The 19,886-nt window shown below is 40.9% G+C and overlaps 1 protein-coding gene across 1 annotated transcript in view; it reads left to right on the top strand.

Moving 5' to 3' along the window:
- The window catches only part of LOC138989577 (uncharacterized), a 42,937-nt gene extending 27,411 nt beyond the window's left edge, over window positions 1-15,526 (top strand). The window contains exon 3 of the mRNA XM_070378560.1: window positions 15,437-15,526. Coding sequence (XP_070234661.1) covers window positions 15,437-15,515 — 79 coding nt within the window. The 3' untranslated portion in view covers window positions 15,516-15,526. The remainder of the gene's footprint in view (window positions 1-15,436) is intronic.
- Window positions 15,527-19,886: the final 4,360 nt, after the last annotated feature.

Below are 19,886 nucleotides of genomic sequence, written 5' to 3'. Positions count from 1 at the left end.
TTAGAAAATCAAATAAATACCAATTTAGATTACAGTGTGGTAGTGTTTTGAGAAGTCTGACAATAAATACCTGATGTTGGTGAAGATGTGAAGTTGGGAGTGTAAAACAACTGTGGCAGTTGAGTTGCTCAGTCATGTCCAACTCTTTGTGACCCCGTGTACAGTAGCCAGCCAGGTTCCTCTGTCCATGGGATTTTCCAGGCAAGATTATTAGAGTGAGTTGCCATTTTCTTCTCCAGGGAATCTTCCTGACCCAGGGATCATATCCATGGCTCCTACAGTGCAGGCAGATTCTTTACCACTGAGCCACTGGAGAAGCCCCCAGTTTGGCATTGTCTTGTATTATTGAACATGTACATACCGATGTCCCAGGAATGTCATTCTTTGGTACCCATCCTTTTCCTTTGGTATGTTCTGAATTGGTTCAGATGTCAGTTCAGTTCAGTTCAGTCACTCAGTTGTGTCTGACTCTTTGAGACCCCATGGACTGCAGCATACCAGGCCTCCCTGTCCATAACCAACTCCCAGAGTTTACCTCAAACTCATGTCCAATGAGTCGGTGATGCCATCCAACCATCTCATCCTCTGTTGTCCCCTTCTCCTCTGACCTTCAATCTTTCCCAGCATCAGTCTTTTCAAATGAATCATTTCTTCACATCAGGTGGCCAAAGTATTGGAGTTTCAGCTTCAGCGTCAGTCCTTCTAATGAATATTCAGGACTGATTTCCTTTAGGATGGATTGGTTGGATCTCCTTGCAGTCCAAGGGACTCTCAAGAGTCTTCTCCAACACCACAGTTCCAAAGAATCAATTCTTTGGCTCTCAGCTTTCATTATAGTCCAACTCTCACATCCATACATGACTACTGGAAAAACCATAGCTGTATTGAGATACTAAACCCTTCTTCCCTCAGGGTTACTAGGCAGGGCCTGACATTGCTGGAATACCCAGATCTGTCATCTTTGATTATGAGCATTTGGCTAGTTTGTCAAACAAATAGCATGAAAATGGTTGGGAAGCAATTTCCTGGAGATGCTCTTGCTGGCGTTTATCAGGAGACAGTGCACATGCATATTTATTAAAAAAAAAAAAGTATTGTTTTATTTTAAATGAGAACAAAAACTTGGGAAATACAGTTCAGTTAGCTAATTCTCTTCTGAACAGCCACAGGCATTAAGTAATTAGAAAGGGTTTTGACTTGTCATTTCTTGATATCAGTGGTAAACATGGTAATTATTTCAAGCCAAATGAGAGAGGCAGAGAAGAAAGCTGAGGGAAAATGATATACTCCTGGCTAGTATATATATTCCTGGCTATATTTTTATTACCATGTGGTCCGATGGGTGGTGTAGGATGATGTTTTGAATCTGATATCTAGGTTTTGAATCTGAGTTGCTGTACTAATAAAGGCTCCCCAGAGGAGAGAGTTGTTGTTCAGTCACTAAGTCATGTCTGACTCTTTGCAACTCCATGGACTACAGCACGCCAGGCTTCCCTGTCCTTCACCATCTCCCAGAGTTTGCTCAGACCCATGTCCATTAAATTGGTAATGCCATCCAAGCATTTCATTCTCTGTCATCTCCTTCTCCTCTTGCCCTCAATCTTTCCCAGCATCAAGGTCTTTTCCAGTGAGTCGGTTCTTCTCATCAGGTGACCAAAATATTGGAGCTTTAGCTTCAGTATCATTCCTCCCAGTGAGTATTCAGGGTTGATTTCCTGTAGGATTGACTGGTTTGATCTCCTTGCTGTCCAAGGGACTTTCAAGAGTCTTTTCCAGCACTACAATTCAAAAGCATCAATCCTTCGGTGCTTAGCTTTCATTATTGTCCAGCTGTCACAGCTGTATGTGAGTACTGGAGAAAACCATACCTTTGACTATACAGATCTTTGTTGACAAAATAATGGCTCTGACTTTTAACACAGTGTGTGGGTTTGTCATAGCTTTTCTTCCAAGGGGCAGGTGTCTTATAATTTCATGGTTGCAATCAACTGTCCACAGTAATTTTCAGTTCAGTTCAGGACTTTTTGCGACCCCATGGACTGCAGCATACCAGACCTCCCTGTTCATCACCAACTCCCGGAGTTTAGCTCAAACTCATGTCCATTGAGTCAGTGATGCCATCCAACCATCTCATCCTCTGTCGTCCCCTTCTCCTCCCTCCTTCAATCTTTCCAGCATCAGGGTCTTTTCAAATGAGTCAATTCTTCACATCAGGTGGCAAAAGTATTGGAGTTTCAGCTTCAGCAACAGTCCTTCCAATGAATTTTCAGGACTGATTTCCTTTAGGATGGACTGGTTGGATCTCCTTGTAGTCCAAGGGACTCTAAAGAGTCTTCTCCAACACCACAGTTCAAAAGCATCAATTCTTTGGTGCTCAGCTTTCTTTGTACTCCAACTCTCACATCCATACATGACTACTGGAAAAACCATAGCCTTTACTAGATGGACCTTTGTTGGCAAAGTAATGTCTCTGCTTTTGAATATGCTATCTAGGTTGGTCATAACTTTCCTTCCAAGGAGTAAGCGTCTTTTAATTTCATGGCTGTAGTCACCATCTGCAGTGATTTTGGAGCCCCCACAAAACAAAGTCTGCCATGGTTTCCACTGTTTCCCTATTTATTTACCATGAAGTGATGAGACCAGATTGCATGATGTTAGTTTTCTGAATGTTGAGCCTTAAGCCAACTTTTTCACTCTCCTCTTTCACTTTCATCAAGAGGCTTATCAGTTCTTCTTCACTTTCTGCCATAAGGTTGGTGTTATCTGCATATCTGAGGTTATTGATATTTCTCCCGGAATCTTTATTCCAGCTTGTGCTTCATCCAGCCCAGCATTTCTCATGATGTACTCTGCATATAAGTTAAATAAGCAGGGTGACAATATACAGCCTTGATGTACTCCTTTTCCTATTTGGAACCAGTCTGTTGTTCCATGTCCAGTTCTAACTATTGCTTCCTGACCTGCATACAGATGTCTCAAGAGGCAGGTCAGGTGGTCTGGTTTTCCCATCTCTTTCAGAATTTTCCACAGTTTATTGTGATCCACACAGTCAAAGACTTTGGCATAGTCAATAAAGCAGAAATAGATGTTTTTTTGGAACTCTCTTCCTTTTTCCCATGATCCAGCAGATGTTGGCAATTTGATCTCTGGTTCCTTTGCCTTTTCTAAAACCAGCTTGAACATCAGGAAGTTCACGGTTCACATATTGCTGAAGCCTGGCTTGGAGAATTTTGAGCATGACTTTACTAGTGTGTGAGATGAGTGCAATTGTGCAGTAGTTTGAGCATTCTTCGGCATTGCCTTTCTTTGGGATTGGAATGAAAACTGACCTTTTCCAGTCCTGTGGCCACTGCTGAGTCTTCCAAATTTGCTGGCATATTGAGTGAAGCACTTTCACAGCATCATCTTTTAGGATTTGAAATAGCTCAACTGGAATTCCATCACCTCCACTAGCTTTGTTCACAGTGATGCTTCCTAAGGCCCACTGGACTTCACATTCCAGGATGTCTGGCTCTAGTTGACTGATCACACCATCATGATTATCTGGGTCGTGAAGATCTTTTTTGTACAGTTCTTCTGTGTATTCTTGCCACCTCTTAATATCTTCGGCTTCTGTTAGGTCCATACCATTTCTGTCCTTTATTGTGCCCATCTTTGCATGAAATGTTCCCTTGATATCTCTGATTTTCTTGAAGAGATCTCTGGTATCTCCCATTCTGTTGTTTTCCTCTATTTCAGTGCTTTGCACTGACCACTGAGGAAGGCTTTCTTATCTCTCCTTGCTAGTTTTTGGAACCCTGCATTCAAATGGGTATATATTTCCTTTTCTCCTTTGCTTTTCACTTCTCTTCTTTTCACAGCTATTTGTAAGGCCTCCTCAGACAACCGTTTTGCTTTTTTGCATTTCTTTTTCTTTGGAATGGTCTTGATCCCTGTCTCCTGTACAGTGTCACAAATTTCTGTCCAGAGTTCATCAGTCACTCTATCAGATTTAGTCCCTTAAATCTATTTCTCACTTCCATTGTATAATTGTAAGGGATTTGATTTAGGTCACATCTAAATGGTCGAGTGGTTTTCCCTACTTTCTTCAATTTAGATCTAAATTGGCAATAAGGAGTTCATGACCTGAGCCACAGTCAGCTCCTGGTCTTGCTTTTGGTGCCTGTATAGAGCTTCTCCATCTTTGGCTGCAAAGAATATAATCAATCTGATGTCAATGTTGATGGTGATTTTGGAGCCCCAGAAAACAGTCTGTCACTGCTTCTACTTTTCCCCTTCTATTTGCTGTGAAGCAATGAGTATGGCTGCCATGATATTAGTTTTTAAATGTTGAGTTTTAAGCCAGCTTTATTGTACCTCCATCAAAAGGCTCTTTAGTTCCTCTTTGCTTTCTCTATTAGGGTGGTATCATGTGCATATCTGAGGTTGTTGATATTTCTCTCAGCAATCTTGATTCCAGCTTGGGAGTCATCCAGCCTAGGATCTTGTACTCTGAGGCTTCCGTGGTGGCTCAGATGGTAAAGAATCTGCCTCTAATGTAGGAGACCTGGGTCCAGTCCTTGAGTAGGGAAGTTCCTCTCTGGAAGGAAATGGCAACCCACTCCAGTATTCTTGCCTGGAGAATTCTATGGACAGAGGAGCCTTGTGGGCAACAGTCCATGTGGTTGCAAAGAGTCGGACATGGCTGAGTGACTTTCACTTTACTTCATTATGCTATGCTATGCTAAGTCACTTCAGTCGTGTCCGACTCTGTGCGACCCCATAGACGGCAGCCCACCAGGCTCCGCCATCCCTGGGATTCTCCAGGCAAGAACACTGGAGTGGGTTGCCATTTCCTTCTCCAATGCATGAAAGTGAAAAGTGAAAGTGAAGTCGCTCAGTCGTGTCCAACTCTTAGGGACCCCATGGACTGCAGCCCACCAGGCTCCTCAGTCCATGGGATTTTCCAAGCAAGAGTACTGGAGTGGGTTGCCATTGCCTTCTCCGTTACTTCACTACTCTGCATTTAAGTTAAATAAGCAAGGTGACAATATATAGCCTTGGTGTACTCCTTTCCCTATTTGGAACCAGTCTGTTGTTCCATGACTGATTATAATTGATGTTGCTTCTTGACGTACATACAGGTTTCTCAGGAAGCAGATTAGGTCATCTGGTATTCCCGTCTCTTTCAGAAGTTTCCTTGGTTTGTTGTGATCCACACAGATTTTAGTGTACTCAGTGAAGCAGAAATAGATGTTTTTCAGGAATTCTCTTGCTTTTTCTATGATCTAATGAATGTTATCAATTTGATCTCTGGTTCCTCTGCCTTTTCTAAATCTAGCTTGTACATTTGGAAGTTCTTGGTTCGCATACTGTTAAAGCCTAGCTTGAAGGATTTTGAGCATCAACTTGCTAGCATGTGAAATGAGCACAGTTGTGCAGTATTGTGAACATTCTTTGGCATTGCCTTTCCTTGGGATTGAAATGAAAACTGACCTTTTCCAGTCCTGTGGCTATTGTTGAGTTTTCCAAATTTGCTGGCATATTGAGTGAAGCACTTTCACAGCATCATCTTTTAGGATTTGAAATAGCTCAGCTAATCACCTCCACTAGCTTTGTTTGTAGTAATGCTTCCTAAGGCCCACTTGACTTCACGCTCCAAGATGTCTGGCTCTAGGTGAGTGACAACACCATTGTAGCTACCTGGATCTTTAAGACCTTTTTTGTATAATTCTTCTGCGTATTCTTGTCATCTCTTCTTAATCTCTTCTGTTAGATCCTTATCGTTTCTGTCCTTTATTGTGCCCATTTTTGCATGTAATATTCCCTTGTTATCTCTTTCTTGAAGAGATTTCTAGTCTTTCCTATTCTATTGTCCACTCTATTTCTGTTCCATCTTATTCTCATGTCTAGGCTCTCATCTTTAAGGCGTGAGAGGTGAAACAAGGGGCAGCTGCCACCAGGACCCCATGTAAGCTTCTCATGGCCAAACTCTTTGGACTGAGAACTGTGTGAGGAAGAGACCATTGAGTTCAGCCCTCTTATTTCATATTTGAGGAAGCAAGGCCTGGAAAGTGTTGGATCACACACAGGTGGTAGCAGAGCTAAAACTAATATCAGCACACTGACGGTTAGTTGTCCAGCCCTCTTCAGCTTGCCACATTACCTCCTAAGCGTTCCTTTGAATTTATAGCCAGCTTTATAGTTATTTGTGTATTTGTCTTATGTTTCTCTGACTGTAAATTCTGAGGGGAAGGAGTATATCTTATTTACATTTGTTGCCTTTGAAGTAGTTAACTGGGCTTCTCAGTACCTGTTAAATTGCAGTCAAAACATACTCTTGTACCAGACATGCCATTTTCCTACTCCTCACCGCTTTGAAGGTGTTCACCTCAAGACCTGGCCCCTGTTTGAAGCCTTGGTCAGATTGTGCCCTGTTTCTGACTTCTCAGGGTCTTCAGTCCTCCCAATGATCTTGATAGATAAAATCTCTCATATTGAGGAAACAGGCTCGGAGAGGTTACATGACTTGCCATGGATCACACAGCTGGAAGCGACAAAGCCCCATTACATGTTTGATATCCTGTGCTGGGTGACATCTTGCTTCCTGAGGATCTTGTTTCATGTGTCTTTTGTGGAAAATGAGTTCATTTTGTTTCCTTATCCTGACTGCTAGCTTCTTGAGGAGAGTGGCGAGATCACATATTTCTCCTGTGCCATTTGTTGCCAGCACAGTACTGGGCATGTAGAAATTGCTTATCAAATACTGTTAAATTGAATGCAAATGTAACTTAATTTACCAAAAAGAGCAGCTGTCAGTGGCACTCTAAGACACTTTTTGAGTCATTCCTGAATGTAATCAGCAGGGAACAGAGGGAAGCGGAGGAGGGATGAGCTGTCAGAGAAAGTCAGATGGTAGACACAATTAGCAATGGAGTGGCAGCTGGCCTGCTGTCAGACCGGTGGTGAGGGGTGGAGGGGAAGCTGCACATAAGAACACAGTCCAGGCAACACAAAAAGTTTACTGTGGGGATGAGGGATGGGAGAGGAGTACTCAGAAGCAGCCTAACAGCTGTCCAGGTTAATGAAGATAGAGCACTCAGATACATTGAGAAAACATTGATTAAAGGAATATCCAGACCTTGATGTGGCTTTGGAGGACTGATTTCTAGGGTGAGATTTGAATGGATAGAGAAGCATTTGGCTTAGTTTGTGATCATTCTGTTAATTACTGAGGCTGTGAGAAAAGGAACATAAGTAGACGAGGTCGTTGCTGGTGAAACAACTTCCCTCCCCTTTTCTCTACTATGGTGATCAGTAGGGTCTCAGTCCTGAGCCCTGATGGTCAGAAGTGAAGGGAATTCAAATGACTGCACGTGTCCTCCGTGCCCAGAGATGTGTTGTGATGACCAGCCCATGGCTGTTCTGGTACTGCTTCATTTTACTTTCTTTGCATTGCCCTGAAAGTTAGTGAGGTGCTTTAGAAATTCCAGTACTTTGACAGCTAAACTGTATTTCCAATTCTGCCTTTTCCCAAAAGGGTCATAAAAATCCACTGACAGACCACATGCTCCAGATTTTGGTTTGGAAAGTCACACTGCATCTCCTGAGTTAACAATCATTTTGCATCTGAACCAGATGTGAAGCCTCTTGCATTAGAACACATGCGGTAAATGTCCAGTTTCCTCTGAGAAGCCTGCACATGTTCTTTTGTTAAGTTCTGTCTCCTACAGAGGTCAAGATCAAGAGCTTTCAGAGGAGAAGTAATAGAAGTTGAGTCTGTTCTTCTCTGTGTCAGAAATGTTCAATTTAGAACTATTTTATAAAAGCTAAAGCTATATGTACCTCAACTGCTTAGAGATACTAGTAGTTAAGGGAAATTATTTCAAATAAAAAATTGTAATTTCTATGCAGAATAATTTTCTTTATCATGTTCTATCTAAAATGTAAATATGGAAAAGCTTTTCTTGAACATTTGCATATGAACTTTTAAGGTGATACTCATTTCTAGGAAAATTTCAGTATCATTGTTACGACTTTTGGTTTATTTTCAGTTTGATAGCTATATAGCAATTGTATTTTTCCGTGATGTACAAATAAATAGTAAAGTTCTAAATTAAAATGATGTCAGTGACAACATCATTATTTTAATGGAAAGGTAATCCTTGGGGTCAAAGCGCTCAACTTACTAATTTTTGCAATCAAATTTGTTGGTATGTGAGGGCTAGTTCAGTTCAGTTGCTCTGTCGTGTCCGACTCTTTGTGACCCCATGGACTGCAGCATGCCAGGCTTCCCTGTCCATTATCAACTCCCAGATCCTACTCAAACTCATGTCTATCGCATCGGTGATGCCATCCAACCATCTCATCCTCTGTCGTCCCCTTCTCCTCCCTCCTTCAATCTTTCCAGCATCAGGGTCTTTTCAACTGAGTTGGTTCTTCACATCAGGTAGCCTAAGTATTGGAGCTGAAACTTCAGCTTCAGCATCAGCCCTTCCAATGAATATTCAGGACTAATTCCTTTAGTATTGACTGGTTGGATCTCCTTGCAGTCCAAGGGACTCTGAAGAGTCTTCTCCAACACCACACTTCAAAAGCATCAATTCTTTGGTGCTCAACTTTCTTTGTACTCCAACTCTCACATCCATACCTGACTACTGGAAAAACCATAGCTTTGACTAGACGGACCTTTGTTGACAAAGTAATGTCTCTGCTTTCTAATATGCTGTCTAGGTTGGTCATAGCTTTTCTTCCAAGGAGCAAGAGTCTTTTAATTTCATGACTGCAGTCAGCATCTGCAGTGATTTTGGATCCTGAAAAAATAGAAGTCGTCACTGGTTCCATTGTTTCCCCATATATTTGCTGTCAAGTGATGGGACCGGATGCCATGATCTTAGTATGTTGAGCTTTAAGCCAACTTTGTCACTCTCCTCTTTCACTTTCATCAGGAGGCTCTTCAGTTCTTTTTCACTTTCTGCCATAAGGGTGGTGTCATCTGCGTATCTGAGGTTATTGATATTTCTCCCGGCAATCTTGATTCCAGCTTGTGCTTCTTCCAGCCCAGCGTTTCTCATGATGTACTCTGCATATAAATTAAATAAGCAGGGCGACAATATACATCCGTGACGTACTCCTTTTCCTATCTGGAACCAGTCTGTTGTTCCATGTCCAGTTCTGTTGCTTCTTGACTTCCATATAGATTTCTCAAGAGGCAGGTCAGGTGGAGGATATTCCCGTCTCTCAGATTCTTCACCAAATGAGCCACAAGGGAAGCCCATGTGAGGGCTAACTTTATACTTTTAACAAGTGGGTTTATTAAAGCATGATTATAGAATTATGTGAATGATTTCCATATGTAGCTTATAAAACTTTTTTTTTTTACTACTTTGAAGTCACCTCTTTCTTATATAGATTCGCATCTTATCCTCATTAAGATGAAGTACAGTATTACATGTTTCTTCAGTTTCCTCCAAACCCTCAAACAAAGTTTCTAAAGTTGTTGCTTGTCAATCTGTTATTCATGCACAACTACTTACATCCTCACGGTGTTCTTTTCATGTGTTTTATGCTCCTCTTGCCTGTGATTTTCTTTCCCCTCTTGGCTTGTTCTCCTGCAGATTCATAGTTTCCTTGCTAACACAGAATCTTTATTTTGCCTTAGTGTACCTATATTGCTGTCTCTTTATTCACTCTTTCTTTTAATAAGGCCCTGTAGATTCTTTCTGAGTGACCATCTTGCTCACTGACTTTGGCCCCTATATTCTTAGTCCCCTCCCTTCAGATGTCTTTCTCATAGGTGCATTCAGAAAATAGAACTTGGAACTTCCCTTGTGGCCCAGTGGTTATGACTCCAAACTTCCAAAGCAGGGGGCATGGGTTCACGGTGGGAACACATGCTACGCAGTATGGCCAAAAAAGAAAATAGGAGCTTGGTTCCCATAGGTGTGCTTACTACCTGGTTGATGACAAAGACAGGTGTAGGTTTGGGGACCAAGTTCTAACCTGAATGCTTGAGTTTTCCATTTGCGCAGGGCAGGAACCTGCTTGGGTAGATTAGGGAGGCTTGGAAATTGCATGGGTTAAGCAGGAGGGAGCAAATAGTTGGAATAATTTCCCTGACTTAGGTAAGATTCTCTCTGGCTTTTGATAAAGTAACTACTATTGGGTCTTAGATTCTAAGTGTTGTTCCTGATGAGCTAAGTGGTCTTCCCAGTGTATATGGGTAGGTATCCTCCTGATTCCTCGAATTCATAAGCCACCTCTCCGCCTTTTTTGATCTACTCCTTACTTTGTTGGTGTTCAACTTTGGCGTGATTCTGTCCACCTGTCTGGGACCTCCATTTGTATTTACCACTTCTGAACCGAAGTTGGTTCTGTGCCACCTTCATATGAGGCTGCCTTCTTGGGTAGGGAACACTAGGGGTTGCTCTGTTGCCATCTTACCTGTGCACTTTTCCTCCTTCCTTGGAACTTCCCGATGGTTCTAAGTGGCAGTCCTTGCATGTGTAGCATTCCTCGTGATACAGCCATTAGCTGGAACAAGGGGTCCTGTGGAGAAAATACAATACTAGTCATTCCTTTTGAATTTATGGAAAAAGTCAAGTTAGTGCAGAGGATTTTAGGTTTTTCTCCCATCTGCTCTGTTATTCTCTGCTGTACTTTAGTACAAAGTGGCTTATGATACAGAGCAAAATAATATATTTTCAGTTATTTTGCTGTATCACATAGTAAGTTTGCTATATCATTTCATTGTGTTCTTCGAAGCATATTTTGACTTCTGAGGGTTCTGCTCAAACATAGGTTGTTGAGTCCATCAAGAAAAATGTGGCTGTACTTTGTAATGCCCTTTAGGAAAAAGTCAACAATGTAGCTGGTTATAAGCATCCTTCCAGTAGTTCCATTTTGCAAGTACACTGGTTTTCTGTCCCAAGGAAGATGCTACTGCTTGGTTCATCTCTGGCCAGTTTGGTCTAGATTTTCCCTGGACTATTCAGCCTTAGATCCACAGCTCTGCTTTCCCTTTGAGTGACTCAATGATCATTGTTTCCAAGACACTTTCCTTATTTTCTGAAGCTCCAGTTAGCCCTTTTTGGAATTCTTACCAGGGTCTTTCAATACATTCCAGATTTTCGCTCCCAGATAAGAAGAGTCCTAAGGCTGTGGTAAGTGGGCAAGATTTGAGAGATGGTGTGTTTAGGAGATGTTGAATGAAAAAGCCTCACAGACCTTGTAATGAGCTGTCAGTCTGAGGTGTTTAGGGAGAAAGAAAGTGTTGGGTACAAAGTTGAAGGCAAGTGAGATGATTCAGAGCCATTTAAGGTTGAGCTTTCCACACTGGTTTTCCACACGTGTGCGGTGGAGCTTTTGTTAGGACCTTGTTGGGTTTACAGGCCTTGGAGGTGGGCTTACCTTCACTTCTTTTACCAGAGTGGTTCTGAATTCACCTGTTTCATATATTAGAGCGCCAGGTTAGATTTCATTTGAAGAAACTTGCTAAGGAAAGTTTGCAACCAGCTGGACAAGAGCACTTTTCTGAGGGAGTGAAGGATCTGTGGCAGTGACGTGAGGTAGTTTTTCTGAGCTCCAGTGCCAGAATGTCCTGCTGGCTGTGAAGACGCTGACCTGCTAGGAACAAAAAGTAACCCAAACTTACAACTGCTCTAAGTCAGCGTAGAAGCTCCCCAAACATAAAATCAGCTCTGTAGCTGTAATAAAAGGTTAGGATGCAACATAATGTGTTCATTCCTTATTGCTCAATTGACTGTCCTAACAGGAAAAAGCCACTGTGTGCTGAACAGACATGCCTGAGCCTTGCTGTCACTTACAGAGTGTGGCTCACACATGCTTCCTTAACTACTCTCACAAGAGTGGACATGTGAATTCACTCCAGATTTTTAAAAATAAAAGAAAATAAAGAAAGACTAGTATGCATTACGACCTTTTCAATTAATGACACATTTATGAGAATACCTAATACTATATAGTATTTGGAATAATATTTGGAATTCTCTCATAAATGTATCATCAATTGAGAGGGTTGTCATGTGCACTAGTTTAGCAAATAACTTTGCCAGGCAGTGTCAGTGAGAAGTTTGGAGATCTCTGAGTGTGGATTATAACTCATTTGACTATAGATTTTTATTCCAGTTTAAAAAATAATAATAAAGAGGAAAAAAGGCATTTGAATAAAAGTTTATAGACTCTTAAGGCACCTCCATGGATCCCAGAAGACTTGAGATCCCACAGATTTGAGGCCTCTCATAAGGACTGCAGTGCCTTGTTCTTTTATGATGTGTTATTTTTTATCTCCTTTAAGACGTAGTCTTGTGCTTAATTTTCTAAAATAAGATACATTATTTCCTTGGAACCTAACAGGTGAAGTCGGAAAACATAAACAAGGATATATATATCAGATTGAAAAATGCAGGTAACTAGCTTGAACTAGCACGTATCTAGTTCTGCATGCAACAAACAGGGAATACAGGTTATTTTCATACTTAACACCCCCCCCATTTGATATTAAGCAGACCACATTTACTGATCCAAAGGTAATAAAATTAGAAAACAACAACAATAATCACAAAAAAAGCCAACAGTGATCTGACAGGCTGATTTAGAAATAGGCTGGGTGACTGCAAGTTCTTCTGTCCTCTTTTGCATAAGTAAACTTAAGGCACACCCTAGTCTATACACAGCTGTTGATAGAAATGCAAACAGTCCCTTGTTAAGATTGCCTACTGAATAGGTGGAACTGGGCAAGACTTCTTGAGAATCAATAAGAAGTATATCCCACTGGACCTGGGCCATAGGTGAGTTTCTTTTTTTTTCCCTTTTGGTTTAGCTGTTAATATGATACATAGGGAGCAGCTAAACATGTGTTGTAAATATATTAACAGAGAGAGTGGACCTGACAAAGGCTAGAAAGACCTATAGCCGGCTGTTTAGAGCTTATCGGCACCAAATGAGAGAGGCTAAGTACCCTAGTACTGTTGTCTGGTGCTGCTAAAACGTCGGAAAATAGTTTGATTTTTTTCCTGAGCCTATTTTACTGTTTTTAAAAGAACTAAGTTAACATATGGTGGAATATTTACAGACAATAGTGTTTTAAACTCATGATCAACTTGTCTCTGTATGCTGCCTTTTCGTCAATATATGATAAAACCCAAGCTGGCACCATGGAGAAGCACTTGGGTTTCAGAAATGGCCCTGTTCCCAGACTTAGCTGGAGGAAAACTCCTTTCCTTATTGGAAAAGCAGAAGTCCTTAAAGACAGAGTAGTGCATGAGCTTGGGAAGGAGGGTCCAATACCTTAAAATTGACCTAGCCGCTCACCGTTATAAGGAGAGCACCGGTATTCATTGACTGGCATTGTTGGTGTAAGGTCAGTTTTTGCTCGCACAAGCTGAAGTTTAGGATGAGTACCTGGAGATGAGGGACAGGAAAGCCAGAAAAGGAGAGAGGGCAGAGGGGTCATGACTCGGAGTAATGAATAGAAGTGGGACTGTTAGAACCCAACAGGAGAGAATCATAAGGTGGATAAGGAGACTGTGGAAAAGAAAACCAGCTGTGAAGAGATGATGTGCTTTCATAAGCCAGCCTGCATCTGAGAAGCATATCCCTGGGGCAGAGAACAGCTCTGCTCTGATGTGGTCAGCGCAGGCAAGGCTATGGGGTCGGCAGAATGAGGGAGAAGTAAAGACATACCCAGTGTATCCTGGTGGCCTTTGTGAGAATCTGTATGCCAGACCAGGGCTTCACCTCAATAGGGTGTGTGTAATAGGGGCCGTCACCATTCACACTTCCTGAGAGTATGCACTTACATACAGTGCGTGCACGCTCAGTTGTGTCCGACTCTTTGTGACCCCATGGACTGTAGCCCACCAGACTCTTCTATTCTTGGAATTTTCCAGGCAAGAATACTGGAGTGGATTGCCATTTCCTCCTCCAGGGGATCTTCCTGACCCAGGGAATCCGCATCTCCTGCCTTGGCAGGTGATTCTTTACCACTAGCCACTGGGGCACAGTGCATCTCATCACAGAAAAGATGAGGTACAGTCTGTGCCCTTTGATAAAGAAGTCAGGGAAATGTTACAGTGCACTGTAAAAAATCACACTTACAAAACAACAGTGACAGTGATGTCCTAGTATGCAAATGAAGGAGTCTAGAAAGGCAGGACGGTGGTGTACTCTGGACACAGTTTCTCTACATGAATAAATATAGAGTTTTTGTCCTAGTTTTTTAAAAAGGCAATGATGAAGGAACCTTCTCTTCCCCAGCTACTGCCAACTCAGGGATATTTATCCCGTTGTTTTTATTGTTTGGACAGTTATCTTCAACAGGTCTGGATTCATTTAATTCACAATTTTTTTCATCCTAAAATTTTCTTGTTGTGAAAGAAGCATTGTTGCTCCATCACAAAGTGAGGTGATTCTCTTCTTGATTGGGTGTATTTCCTCCGAGAAATCAGCATCTTCCCTGTGTTACCTCACATGAAAAGCTTTGAGGCAGGTGAGATGCACATGGACAGCCAGGTTGTGTTGGCCAAAGGCCTTCCAGCCCTCCCACATTCCAGTAGGACCAGACTTGGCAGAATCCTCAACTCTGTTTCTCAGTCATAAATGGAAAGGTATTCTGTGTTTTGCAACCTTGGAAATGCATTCTTCAGTTTCAGGTCCTTTGAGTGCTTCTTCGTTTGTAATCCTTCCAGTCCTGGCTGTGGTAGCAGCATGCTCACTCTTCATATTTCCATCTTTGACTCTTGGCCCTGGGAGCTTGGCATCACTCTGGCATAGCCAACGACTCTTCACTTCTACTTCTTCAAAACTTAATAGCAGGATTTCCTCTATGAATCAGTTAGTCTTGCAGATATATTGCCTTCCAGGTAGCTTAGGTCTTTTCATACTGTTCATGGTGTTCTTAAGGCAAGAATACTGAAGTGGTTTGCCATTCCCTTCTCCAGTCCTGAATACTCACTGGAAGGACTGATGCTTAAGCTGAAACTCCAATACTTTGGCCACCTGATGTGAAGAACTGACTCATTTGAAAAGACCCTGATGCTGAGAAAGATTGAAGGAAGGAGGAAAAGGGGACTACAGAGAATAAGATGGTTGGATGGCATCACCGACTCAACAGACATGAGTTTGAGTAAACTCTGGGAGTTGGTGATGGACAGGGAAGCCTGGAGTGCTGCAGTCCATGGGGTTGCAAAGAGTCAGACACGACTGAGCAACTGAACTGAACCAAGCTTAGGTCACTCCTCCTTTTCCATTTTCAGAAAATATTTTTACTCCATTCTTTGGGAGCTTTATTAGGTTCAGTGTCCCTCTTAAGATATCATGGAAAAAACACCAGTCTTAATGTCATAATATCAGTTTTCAAACCTTAATCTGTTGTAGTCATTAGAAGAGCTACGATATATCGATTTCCATCATGGATTTTGTTACTCACTTTACACAGGTGGGTGGTGGTGTCCCACTGTTTGAATTTAGGAGACCTTGACTCTGGCACCTATGTTTCATTGTCTTCGAGGGAGTAGACTTCACAGGTATTGCACTTCTTTGTAATTCTTGGAGTCTTCCTTGCTTCATGGTGTCTTTAAGAAGCATATTTAGCCACGGGTGAGACTTTCCATGGACAGGACATGTAATTGTGACCATTATGGGGATACTTTCATATTATTTGAGATATTACTCAGCAAACCAAACAGCCACTCCTGTTACCATGGTATTGCCTATATTTTACAAGTGACAGATTCTGTAGTACACCTTTATTCCTGTTACCCTGTGTCTATAAAACAAGATGTACTTGTCACAAACTGTGAGTAATACAACCCCCAGTGTTTACTTTTCATAAATTTCAGTAAACATTCATATTCTGATCCTAAAAGAGGTGTGGACAACAAATAATGTATTTGGAATAAATGAATCAATGATCTCTATAGCTTAAAAAAACAAAAAAGCCAGTATCTCATTTGAGTTGTTGACAGTGGTCTTCCAGAAGAACATATTCTACTTCCATTAAACATTCTGGTGCCTGTTCTTTATGTAGTTGCTTGAATTATTGCTCTACTGGTTTATGTTGGTTACTTACAGACGTGATGGTAACATCTCAGAAATAGTAGGTCAACTCTTGGGTTGGAATTGTTTATTTTTTCTTTATTCTGGACCTTCTCTTTAATACTTATAAAGAATTGCAAATGTCTGAAGGATGCTTTTACAAATGATATATTTGGATGTCCTGGCAATATTTGGGAATGTATATTTAATTCAACAGTTTTTGTAGATAATTCTTTCTTTTCTTTGAATAATTTGATACTTTAGATATCATCTAAATGGCATTTAGATATCATCATCTGCTAGAAGTTAGTCTTTTCACTTTGTTTAAATAGGGAAAATGGAATATTCCTATGTAACAGGCACATGTATAAGTATTAAGATATGTAAATTTAGATTCTGTCAGTTTTTAGTCACATGCCTCTCTTTTCGTTATTAATGGTGGATGTATGATATTACTACAAAACACTATATTGAGAAGAATCCATTTACAAATAATAGGTTATAGGTGAATATGTAGTGCACTTATAATCTAATATTCTGAAATTGGATAAAGCCAAACTCATCTTTCAATAAGGAGACAAGGAAGGAAGAGATTCCTGTTCCTGTCTATTTTTCAAAGCCCATTACATTTCTACTTAACTTCTCTCTACCTAAGATCTTCTTGAAAAGAATAATTATGTGTTTACACCAAGTCTTGGTTGTAACACATGGGATCTTTGATCTTTGTTATGGCACATGAAATCTTTTTTTTCTTTTCATGTTTTTAATATTTACTTTTATTTATTTGGCTGCACTGTGTCTTGCCACATGTGGGATCTAGTTCCCTGACCAGGAATTGAACCTTGGCTCCCTGCATTGGGAGCTCAGAATCTTAGCCACCAGATCATCAGGGAAGCCCCTACCTAAGATCTTTGCACAAACAAAATAAGCTCTTTGTTTATAATTTCATCTATTTCACTGTCAACCTATTCAGGAGGGCAGAAACGTATCCATTCAAACTAGACCAGAAATTGAGAAGAGGAAGGTCATGTGCACAGAGAGCAGAGAATGTCTCCTACTGTAGAAATGGGGAGCCCCACTCTTGGGCAGTACACATCTTGCTTTCCCAGTGAAAGTAAATGTGTTTCACTTCAGGGTGTAGCAATTGCAGTGACCTAAGACAGTGGAAACAGTGTCAGACTTTATTTTTTGGGGCTCCAAAATCACTGAAGATGGTGATTGCAGCCATGAAATTAAAAGAAAAAGCCATGAAATTACTCCTTGGAAGGAAAGTTATGACCAACCTAGATGGCATATTCAAAAGCAGAGACATTACTTTGCCAACAAAGGTCCGTCCAGTCAAGGCTATGGTTTTCCCAGTGGTCATGTACTGATGTGAGAGTTGGACTGTGAAGAAAGCTGAGTGCTGAAGAATTGATGCTTTTGAAGTGTGGTGATGGAGAAGACTCTTGAGAGTCCCTTGGACTGCAAGGAGATCCAACCAGTCCATTCTAAAGGAGATCAGTCCTGAGTGTTCATTGGAAGGACTGATGCTGAAGCTGAAACTCCAGTACTTTGGCCACCTCATGCGAAGAGCTGACTCATTGGAAAAGACCCTGATAATGGAAGGGACTGGGGGCAGGAGGAGAAGGGGATGACAGAGGATGAGATGGCTGGATGGCATCACCAACTCGATGGACATGAGTTTGGGTGAACTCTGGGAGTTGGTGATGGACAGGGAGGCCTGGAGTGCTGTGATTCATGGGGTCGCAAAGAGTCAGACACGACTGAGCGACTGAACTGAACTGAAGACAGTGGTAGCCAGAGCTCATTTGGTAAACACAAGTTACCCCTACTCAGATCTTGGTATATTATAAAATGCTTTGGTGATGAACACTCTAGCTCTGACAGTGCTGAAATAACCCAGTTAAAACTCACTGTTAGATCAGAATGCCAAAGTAACTTTTGTGATAAAGACCTTGTACATGACTGCACCTAAATTGAATTTTTCAATTTTTTCAGAAGGTTCAGGCACTGGTTGTAAAATTACATGCTTTGCCTAATAAGAATGTGATGAGGCTTTAGTATATGTATTGATATACATATTGATATGTATATGCTTTAGTAATAGTATTGATAAAGAGAAATTTCAGTTATTGAACACAATGCAAACCAAGCAGTGTGCTAAAATTTTCTGTGGTTTATGTCACTTCATCCTTAAAGTAACCCAGTGAGGTTTGTAATGTTATTTCTACTTTGTAGTTTAAGAATGGAGGCTTAGTGTGAAGAACTTGGACCAAGTCACACCAACAAGGGTTCAGAATTTGAACCCAAACCTACTTACCACCATATTAAGAAAACATCCCTTTCCTATACAGACTTGAAGTTTTCCTTAAGGATGATGACAAAAAGTCATGACTGTCTACTACCATTTGTGGCATATGGTAGTGGTTTCGGTAATAGTATCTCTCCCTGCTTTGTTACTCTCTGTACTAAATATGGTTGATAGAGGGAAAATCGGCTTTCAAGAATTGGCTGGATTATCTGGGATAACTTTAGAATGACTCTGCCTTGTGATAGGGGATCCTAAGGCCGGAATCTATGACTGAATTTAATAGGAAGCTTCATGGAGAGTTTGGACTATGTTGTATGTGTGTGTGAGGGAGAGAGAGACACACAGAGACACAGATTCAAACACACAGAGAGATCTTTCCCCTTTGTTTTAGCCAAACCATTTTCTTCTATCTTATTTCCTGAAGAGCAATTAAAATATATTTTATTTTTCAAATAAGGAAGAAGATCATTGACTTTCTCTTACCAGCCACTTATCACCACATGATACTTGTTGAAGAAGTGGGTGTTCCTTGCTTTCTATTGTTACTCTGATGAGAGTGAGGGTGGAGAGTACTTTGAAAAAATATTTGTGTAAGGAGGAGAGAAAGAAGTGAGCTGGATAAGAAAGTCTTTGCCTATCTGAAATTGAGGGCATTCTTGACTTTTATTAATAGAAGACATTTCCTTGAGGTTTAGATGCTACGTCCTCCAGGAGGCATTGTGTTTAAAGAAGTGACCTTATATTCAAACGCTCTCCATAGATTCTTATTTTATGTCTTATTTTTACTTTAGGGATTCAGTCCTTTTTTTAGATTTCTAGGGAGGAAGATGGCCTGGGTATTGACCCTTCAGAACTAGACTGCTAGGTAATGATGCTAATAGCAGTTATTGTGTGCCAAGCACTATTCCAAAGTTTATATGTATGCACTAACTCAATCCGCCCAACAGATGTTTGAGATAGATTTACTATTGTGCTTCATCAAATCTAAATGTGTTGATGCTGTATCTTGATTTTGCTAGAAGATGCTATTGAAAGGTTTTCACACAACTGTATTTCTAGTGCCATTTTATTTACAAACAATTGCAAGTTGTCATAGGTTGTAAAACTGTGAAATATAAGATATACCCTACTTATAAAAAAGTTAAAATAACAAAGCATATACTAATAGTATTAATAAAATAGGATATCATTCCCATTTTTAAAATGGAGACCCTGAGGCAAAAGACATTAAGTTTTCTAAAGTGACATGACTGAACTCATATGTGTTGTGATTCTAGAGTCCATGCTCTTAACCTCCACTTCTTCCTGTCTCTCAACAATACGTTGGAATTGAGCCTATGCTAACATGTGATAGACTGCCCAAGACCCACTTACTCATCCTTTCACTGTGGCATTCATGATAGAATGGCACTGAGATTTTTCCAAGGGAGGAAGTATGTATAATGTGTATCTTTAGGGCTGTGATGAGGGTTTTGCCCTAATGCATGCAAAGTGCTTGACATGTGGGCATCTGACATGTTTTTAGTAAGAGCAATGC

Source organism: Bos mutus, chromosome 10 (genome assembly GCF_027580195.1).
Source record: "Bos mutus isolate GX-2022 chromosome 10, NWIPB_WYAK_1.1, whole genome shotgun sequence".
Lineage (NCBI taxonomy): Eukaryota > Metazoa > Chordata > Mammalia > Artiodactyla > Bovidae > Bos > Bos mutus.
The sequence above is the reverse complement of the archived record's forward strand: the minus strand, read 5'-3'. Positions and strand labels throughout refer to the sequence as shown.